At 58.9% G+C, this 8,974-nt stretch overlaps 1 protein-coding gene across 2 annotated transcripts in view; it reads right to left on the reverse strand.

Moving 5' to 3' along the window:
• Usp20 (ubiquitin specific peptidase 20) overlaps positions 1-8,974 on the reverse strand; it is a 31,047-nt gene that overhangs the window by 6,478 nt on the left and 15,595 nt on the right. For both annotated transcript variants that reach the window (XM_004640452.2, XM_023700509.1), the window contains exons 4-15: positions 8,701-8,754; positions 8,057-8,119; positions 7,850-7,957; positions 6,376-6,472; positions 6,057-6,126; positions 5,404-5,517; positions 4,168-4,246; positions 1,480-1,918; positions 1,112-1,252; positions 824-933; positions 575-747; positions 195-289 (exon numbers count right to left, since the gene is read on the reverse strand). In XM_004640452.2, the coding sequence (XP_004640509.1) occupies positions 195-289; positions 575-747; positions 824-933; positions 1,112-1,252; positions 1,480-1,918; positions 4,168-4,246; positions 5,404-5,517; positions 6,057-6,126; positions 6,376-6,472; positions 7,850-7,957; positions 8,057-8,119; positions 8,701-8,754 (1,543 nt within the window). The remainder of the gene's footprint in view (positions 1-194; positions 290-574; positions 748-823; positions 934-1,111; positions 1,253-1,479; positions 1,919-4,167; positions 4,247-5,403; positions 5,518-6,056; positions 6,127-6,375; positions 6,473-7,849; positions 7,958-8,056; positions 8,120-8,700; positions 8,755-8,974) is intronic.

The raw sequence follows: 8,974 nt of genomic DNA on the forward strand, positions 1-8,974 counted from the left end.
TAATAATAATAATAATTGAAAGGAGTTTTACTTTTCAAAGATAAGTAAGATGCTGAGCATCTAATTTAATAACATAAGAAAAGGAGACAGAAGGAGAATTTTGAGGCTGCACCATTTAACCACCATTCAAACTCATCAATATGGGAAGTCAAAGCCGAGTCCTCCCAGGGTTCCTCCTGCCAGCCCAGCCTCACCCTTCAGCTCATCAGCAGCAAAGAAGGCAGCCAGGCAGTCTTCCAGGGTGACCACAGGCCCCCAAAACCAGCTGGGGGTGCAGGAGATCACGAACCTACAGAGAGAGTGCAGCTGCCGGGCCCGAGCAGGAAGGCGCTTGGAGGCCAGGCCCGAGCCCGAGGTGCAGCCTGGCGAGGAGGCTTGGGCAAGGGCCACCACCTCCCAGCCCTGCCAGCCTCATCCAGTGCTGGCTGGCAAGGTCCCTCTGGTTGTCACCTGCCCTTCACCTTCATCAACCTAGGGTCTGCTGTCCCCAAGTGGCCAGCAACTCCCCATTGGAGACCACAGGCTCCTTCCACCGCATCCCTGCAGGACAGTGGGGACCCGTGCACCCCCGTACCGTCGGATGTACTCCACGATGAAGGCCAGCCAGCCCTGGGCCACATAGCTGTCCCCGCAGGTGCCTGGCTTGGCCGGCACGTTCTGGTAGATGGCAGAGTGCAGCTTGGCCAGGTCCTCCTTGCCAGGAATGGGCAGCGACAGGTCCTGAAACGTCTCCACTGTGGTGGACACCTGTGGGGGCCAGAGGTCAGCATCACAGGCCCAGCCCAGCTAGCAGGCTGGTTCCAGGGAGGGCAGGGCTACCCACCCGGTCACAGGTGAGACACTGCACAAGGCTGAGGATGGAGCCATCGAAGATGTCAGAGATGACACTGCGGTAGCGTTGCTCCTTCCGCCTCCGGCTGCCTGAGACCTGGGCTGGGGACAGAGCAGGGGACACATGGCGCCCTACCCCTACCCCAGTTGGGACATGCACAGGCGCTGGGAGCCTGCGGGACACACACCAGCTGCTCATGTTTAACACAGGGGACCCTGCTCACCTCCCAGGGAATCCACCCACCAGGCCTGGCAGCCCGTAGCCCCGGCCCAGACCAACCTTTCCGGAGCACGTAGGATGGCCCTGTCCGTACAGGGCTCGCACGAGGGGGGCTGCTAGACAGCTTAGCATGGCCCTCGTGGAGGTGAACCGGGCTGCAGGGACGAGAGGGGCTGCGGATGTGGGCATCGTTGTCAGGCTCTGGGGACAGAGAAGGGACAGTGCTGGACTGGGCAGCTAGGCTGGGGTTCCCGCACCAGCACTGTCCTGTACCCACCCTGCACGAACAAGCGAACTGAGTGCCCCTTTCCTCCCGAAGGCTGAGCCTTTGGGGCCCCAGCTCTGGGCAAGGGGGTCCCTCTTCAAGGGGCCAGGGCTGGTGGCAAAACTGCCCCCAGGAAGGTCGCAGTGCAGGTGCGCTCTGCTACCTGGAGTCCGGCAAGGGCTGCGGGGCCGTGGCGATGGCGGCTGGCCCTCGGACGGCTGCTCAGCCAGGGCCGTGTCCACATCGGCGTCCTCGTCCACCTGCTCCGAGCTGCTACGCTGCTGGCCCCAGGCGCCCCTGCGGTCCTTCAGGCGCTCCTTCTCTGAGATGGCGGGGCCGGCCTCCTCCGCCGCAAGCAGCTCTACCTCAGCCTGCGAGCCACCTCCGCCGCGGCCCTGCCCGTCGCCCTCACCCCGGTCGCTGCTGGAGTCACAGGACAGGAACTCGTCCTCTGAGGGGCTGCGGTCGCCCTCCCGCTTCTCATCCGTGTCACTGGAGTCCGAGTCCCGGGCCTCTGTCAGCGCGGCCATGGATGCCACCACGGGCTCCTTGAGCTCCTCGTGCAACTGGTCCATGAGGCAGCGCAGGAACTCCTGGGTGTCCTGCAAGGGCACCGCGCTGGGGACACTGGGGACACTGGGGACACTGGGGACACACACCACTGTCCCTGCTGGCGAGGACACGGCTGCACAGGCTGTGCTCAAGGCACATGCTCAGAAAGGCCGCGATGACAGCCGAGGGCACGAGGTGGCCCTGACAGCTCACTGAGATGGGGGCCACGGGGTTGGAAAGCCAGCCCCTGCTTAAGCGAGGAGCATGGCTGCCTGAGCACCAAGAGAACCCGGGACAGACCCTGCTGGGCCAGGTCAGGGTCACCGGCCATCAGCCGCCAGCCAGCGCACAGAGGGAGGTGGGCAGGCAGGTGTCCCAAGCCACACACTGGGGAGGGTGCTGGTAAGAAACAGCAGCCATTTTCCGCCTTTAATAGCTTTGGGGACACCCTGGCTGGGTGTAGGGGCACACGCCTGTGAGACCCGCACTCTGGGAAGCTGAGGCAGGAGGGCCAAGTTTGAGTGCAGCTTGGGTAAATTAGCAAGACCCTATCTCAAAATTTTAAGCAGGTCTAGGTATGTAGCTCAGGGTAAAGGACTGGGGTGCAAGGCCCAATGCCTCCCCCACATGCGCACACGCACACAGCACTGTGCTCCTTCTCCATGGGGCACGGGAGTGTCCTTTGCCACCAAGAGGCCCACAGCCGACACTGTAGGTCCAGCCTCGTCCGAGCGAGTACACAGCCAGGGAGAAGGAGGCTTCTCCTGGAGTCGGATCCCGTCGCACCGTGTCTACACAACACAGCCCCTTGGCGGTGTCCTCACTAGAGCCACCAGGGCGCCCACTCTGGAGCCAGGCCATACCACGTGACAGACAGGAGAGCTCCGTGCCGCCCGACCCTGTGCCCGCCCCAGGTGCTGGGAGACGAGTCTCAGCTCCGTACCGTGAGCAGGGTGGTACCAGAGTCCCCTCATATAGGCAGGGGGCCCTGCCACTGCCCTGGAGGGGCTCCCAGGCAGGCCAGGACCTGCTCCTCCAAGCGTGAGTAGCGATGCGGTGGCAGCAGAGCCCCTGCCATTGCCAGGGCCCCGCACGCAGCAGCCCGGGGAGCACGGGCAGGCCCAGCTCCTGCCACGGGCTCCACTGCCAGCAGCCATGCGGCCAGCTGGACCCTGGGACCACGGGGGCTGGCTGACCTGCACATGGCTGCCCCGCCTCGCCCTGGCCTCGTGGTGTGCGTGCGTGCTTGAGCGCACGAGGTGCGGGCACCGAGTCCAGGGCCCTCGCACTGAGCACATTCCCAGAGCTCTTCTGGTTTGCTTTTTTTTTGGTCTTTTTGGAGACAGGGTCTGGCTATGCAGTTCAGGCTGGCCTTGAGCTCACTTCGTAGCCCAGGCTGGTCTCAAATTCACAATGACCCTCCTGTCTAGTGCTTTTCTCATTTCTCATTTTTAGTCAGGGTTTTGCTAAGTCACTAAGTTGCCCAGGTTAAACTCACACTTGTGGGGCTGGGGATTAGGCTCAGTGGTAGAACGCTTGCCTAGTAAGCTGGAAGCCCTGGGTTTGGTTCTCAGCACCAAAACCAAAAAATAAACCTTTCCTACAAAAAAAAAAAAAAAAAAAAAAAAAAAAAAAAAAAAAAAAAAAAAAAAAAAAAAAAAAAAAAAAAAAAAAATAAAAAAAAAAAAACTCAAACTTTTTTTTTTTTTTTTTTTTTTTTGTGGAACCGGGGTTTGAACTCAGGCCCTCGCGTTTGCCAGGGAAGCACTTATTCCACTGAGCCATCTCCCTGGCCCTCAAACTTGTGATCCTCCTGCCTGAGCCTCCCAGAGAGCTGGGACGACAGGTGTGGACCAGCATGTCCAACCAGGTCTCATGATTTTATAAATCAGAAATATATGGCTTTTTTTTTTTTTTTTTTTTTTTTTTTTGGTATTAAGTCTCACTATATAGTTCAGGCTGAGCTTGAACGCACTAGATAGCCCAGGCTGGCCTCAAACTTTTGGTGTCCTCCTACCTCGGCCTCCTGAGTGCTAGGATGACAGGCGTGCACCACCATGCCTGGCCTGTATGGCTTTCTCCCAGGCTAAACAATTACTGTAATTCACATTTTCATTTAATAGAATTGTGATCCTGCTCACGGTCTGGTGCCGCTGTGACCCAGGCTGTGAGCAGGAACCTGAGGCCCAGCCCACCGCCCCACTGGACCACCCGTGCTGCTCGCTGCAGACGTGGGACTGGGCTGCCTGCGCTGCGGCACACAGCTGGCCCTGCCTGGCCGCGGCAGCTCACAGCCTACCTGCTGGGCGTAGCCGCGGAACATCGGGTTCACCAACTTGATCCCGTGAGACAGGCTGGTGGGGATCACATAGCTTGGCCTGTGGGGAGACACCGTCCATGGGCCCCAGCGCTCCACCTTGAGCCGTGACGCTGGGGTGTGCATGCCCAGTAAGGCTGGATCAGGTCAGCCGTGGGGACCACCCTGGCCAGGAGCGAATGAGGGCCACACAGCCCAGGGGCAGAAGGTGACACTGCCTCCATCTTTCCTGTAAAACGTTTACTGTGGCTCTCATTTCCAGAGCAAGGCCAGCTCTTTATTTAAAATCTGTCTGTTGGACGTGGTGGTGCGTGCCTGTGATCCCAGCGCTCAGGAGGCTGAGGTAGGAGGATTACAGTGAGTTCAAGGCCAGTCTGGGCTCCACAGACACACCCTGTCTCAACAAAACAGAACAGAACAAAAAACCTAAAAGCGCATACCATCTAGAATTTTCTGCAAAAATACAAGTACAGGGACCAAGTGGCTATGCCGTCATCTTCCTGGGGTGCTGCAGATAGAACCCAGGGCCTCACACATGCTAGGTGAGTGCTTGCCATTGAGGGACACCCCCGGGGCCTATTGTTTTGTTTAATTCCAGGCGGGGTCTCCCTGAGTTGCCAGGCTGGCCTTGACTTGGCAGCTGGCCCTCCTGGCCCCTGCGCCCTGTGTGCCACAGCGCCGCGTTCACCCTCTGGCACGCGCCACACACCCATACACGCTCACTGGCTCTTCCCACCAGCCGTGTTCCCTGCGAGAAGATCCCCCAAGCTGTGGTCTGCAACCCACCTTGTCTGGGCTCTCGGTGCCCACCCACTGAGTGACCCAGCGGCCTGGTCTAGCCTGACTTCTGAAAATGGGCTGCCAGCTGGGCTCAACCCAGGGCCCCACTCTAGCTCCGTCCACAGCTGGCTCCAAGCTGTGTGACTGTGGGCAAGACACTTTTTTTTTAAACACCACATTTTCTTGTGACTTTGCATTCCAGACTGGCCTCTGCGGGGTGATGATCTTCCTGCCTAAGCCTCCGAGTGCTGAGACTGCAGATGTGTGCCGCCATTCCCGGCTATGAACAAGACTCATAGCTCCCTGCCCCTCAGTTCCCCTGCGAAGACGGGGCCAGCTGCACGCACACGCCCGTGGGGCGCATCCCGCCGGAGGTGCTCAGCCCAGGGGCGAGTAAACCCCAGCCCCCGCACCCCCGGCCAGGACCCGGGCGCTCACCGCCTCTTGTGCCAGACCTCGGAGACCAGCTTCTGGTAGCTCTTGCACAGCGCTGGCTTCTTGTCTGTGCGCACCAGGCCACCACACTCCAGGAAGAACTGCGTCAGCGGGGGGCTGGAGGAGGAAGGGGACGTGGCTGGTCAGGACGAACCACGCAGAGCAGCGAAAGCCAGGCACTTGCGAGGGGAGCAAAGGCTGCGGGTGCAGCAACGGCCCTTCAAACTGCAGCCCCTGCCCACGGTGCATGTCCTCGTCCTAATCCGGTCCCTCGATGAGATGGGGACAGAGTCCCCAGAGTGGCACAGTTGCTCTGGGCCAAGAACCTCTCCCACCTGGTACCCTGGAAAGAGGAAACCTGCATGCCCAGTGACACTAGGGCTGTGTGCACACAGCGAAGTACCAAGTACCTTGGGGGATGGTGGGACAGCATGGCCACCTGCAGGCCGAGGAGAAGCCTGCCGGCCATGACGCCTGGGCCGTGGGCACAGAACCGTGTGGGGTGGCATGTGTCACGGCTGCCCCTGGCTCCTTCTGTGGGCTCCCCCAGGCTACATACCCGTCTTCTCTCCCTCCTCAGCCCTACAACCTCTCTGGTCACCTCTGCAGATGTATCCCTATGGGAGGCGAGGGCTTGTGGCCTGAGAGTGACCTACCAGTTGGACAGAGCCTGCAGGGCAGCGTTCATGTAGCAGGAGTTGCCGAGGTTCTTCATGCCTGTGAGGCCTGGGGAGTGACACGCAGGAAGTGACAGCCCCGTCCAATGACAGAACCTCACACACCACATGGCCAGGCTGGGCTCTGTCCCCCAGGTCCCATCACCCCCACTATCTCTGGCAGCTGGATGCCACCTCCCACCACAGCCACATGGAGGCCATGTGAAGAGGAGCCAGGCCTCAGGGACCTCAGGTGAGGCCACCGCCCACTGGGGCTGATGCCAAGCCCCCGGCCCAGCAGCCCACTCAATGCTGTTACCTCGAGGTTTCAGGTCATCCTCCTCAGACTCCGACTCCCCTTCGTCAGCCACAGCAATGGGCACTGCCTTCAGGGGGTGGCAGGGCGGCACGGAGCCCTGCAAGAGACCCAGTGTGAGAAACAGGGCGCCCAGCCCTTGGCCCTCAGCAGAGCCAGTAAAGAGCGGATTTGGGCCAGCAATCCCAGCCTCATAGACTGGATTTGCAAAAATGAATGATTTCTGTCACCTAGGATACACGTGCACAAACAGCCTAAAGATAAACAATGCAACCTCTTCTCCAGGAGCACCACTAACCATGCCAATGCGCACATCTAAAACTTTTTTTTTTTTTAATTTTATTTATTTATTTGTGTGTGTGTGTGTGTGTGTGTGTGTGTGGCCAGCTCAGCCCACCAGGGGGCGGGCTGGCTGGCATGTGGTGCTGGGGGATCGAACCGTGGTCCCTGGGTTTTTTGCTAAAGCTTGTTCTAAGTAGGTGCTTTAGACCACTGAGCCATCTCACCAGCCCACATCTAAAACTCTTACTATGTGTGTGTCAGTTTCTCCAAAGTGCCACATGTTCCCAAGCGTGCGGACTGAAGGCCGACCAGGCAGCCTTACATGGAGAGCACATCCACCCCGCCCATGGCAGTCCCCCACCACACTGGCTCAGAGGGGCCTGGCCCCAGGGCACCTGAGTGGTTCCCCCACCTGAGGGACACAGCAGGGACCACTTGTGACACCTTTAGATCTGGACCCCCAGTAGCTACCTGATGCCCCCAAGTTTTCATTCTTTCTTTTCTTTTTTTTTTTTTTTTTTTTTTTGAGGAACTGGAGATTTAACTCAGCTTATTCTACTGAGCTATCTCCCCAGCCCCAATGATTGTCCTATTTTATTTTATTTTTTTCTTGCAAGACTTTATTTATTTATTTATTTTGTGTGTGTGTGTGGCCAGCTCAGCCCACCAGGGGGCGGGGCTGGCTGGCACGTGGTGCTGGGGGATTGAACCGCGGTCCCTGTGCTTTGCTTAGCTTAGCTTGTTCTAAGTAGGTGCTTTAGACCACTGAGCCATCTCACCAGCCCCTGTCCTATTTTATTTTATTTACTTATTTTTTGTATTTTAGGGAAAGGTCTACAGTGTTCAGGGTCTCACTACTAGATGAGACTCATAGTGATCTGCCTGTTTACAGCCTCCCAAGAGCTGGGATGACAGGTACGCACGACCACGCCCAGTCTCAATTGCTGTCTCAGCACACCCTTGGGGTGTGGCCAGCACGGTAGGCCTGGGGATCGAACCCCTGTCTCTGCTCCCTGTGTTTTCATATGCTGATCCTCAGACCTGGACTTCTGGGTCCTGTGTGCCCTAGCCCCACACGGGTCAGGACACATGGTGGGACTCAGCGAGCTCTCGAGGACATTAAGTACCTCAGTGCCCTGATAGCTCCTGGATCAGAGTCAGACTGACTGCGGGTCACAGTGGACCCATCGGGTACCTGCTCGGGCGGGGCTGCCAGCCGCTGGTCCAGGAAGACCTCTCGCTCGCACGCATAGCACCATACCCGGAAGGTGGTCAGGTTCACGGTCAGGCTGTGCTTCTTGGCCTGTGGCAGGTGCAGAGTGAGGCCCGGGAGCTCCCACTGTCTGCGCTCCCTGGCCCCAGGGCTCATGGCTGGCCTGGCTTCAGCAGGCCTGCAACCTACCTGTGCATGGAGGGTGCTGTGGTCCGCAGAGGACTCTCCGCAGCCGACGTAGGGACAGGACACCTGCAGGGACAGGGAGGGTATGCTCTGGGCCAGCAAGCAGACGCAGCCATGCACGTCCCCACTGCCTCAAGCAGGGTCAACCCGTGCCCACCAGGAGGGGAAGCCGCTGCCGGCCCATGGAATGTCGGACTCACACCAGGTGGGGGTGCCTAGAGCCACTCTGGCCCTCCCTCTACCACAGCCCACTTCCTGCTGGGGGCTGTTAAGTTCCAAGCCCTGGCACCCTGGGCCGCACAGTTTTCTACCCATGGATGCTGACAGTGTAGGGGAGAAGCCAGGGGTCTTCTGCACCCACTCAGCCGAGTGGCAGCCTGAGGCCCTCGGTCCCACATCCTCTGACAGCCTGACAGTGTCTTCACTTGTTTTGCGGGTTTTTTCATCTTTTAAGAAATTCTTTTTCTCTTTTGGTTTTTTGAGCCAGGGTCTCACCATGCAGCCCAGTCTGGCTTCAAACTCTCAGCCATTGTCCTGCCTCAGCCTCCTGAGTGCTGAGTGGAGCCAGTGCCGTGCTTGGGGCAGGTACCCTGAGAGACAGGCGCTCCCAGCCAGTGCTCACGCATATGCCCCGGCCCTATCCTCACCTGCAGACAGGCCCACAGGTTGGGTCCCGCGGCGCCGCATGACTGGCAGGTGCCCTGCAGGGGAAGGGGTGGTGAGAAGCTGCAGGCTGGGCCACTTCGGGGACTCATCGGGGACCAGCCCTCACCAGCGCACCCGAGAGCAGCTCCCCAGCCACTTCTTGTCGCTGTCAGATTTCTTCTTGTGTGCTTATAAAGCTTTCTCAAATAAAACACTGGGGACCGAGAAAGACAGACCCCTTCCTCCAGGCATTCTCTGTCCTCTGCCTGCACCCTT

The sequence above is a fragment of the Octodon degus genome, unplaced genomic scaffold (genome assembly GCF_000260255.1).
Source record: "Octodon degus isolate 3935 unplaced genomic scaffold, OctDeg1.0 scaffold00123, whole genome shotgun sequence".
In the NCBI taxonomy this organism is placed as follows: Eukaryota; Metazoa; Chordata; class Mammalia; order Rodentia; family Octodontidae; genus Octodon; species Octodon degus.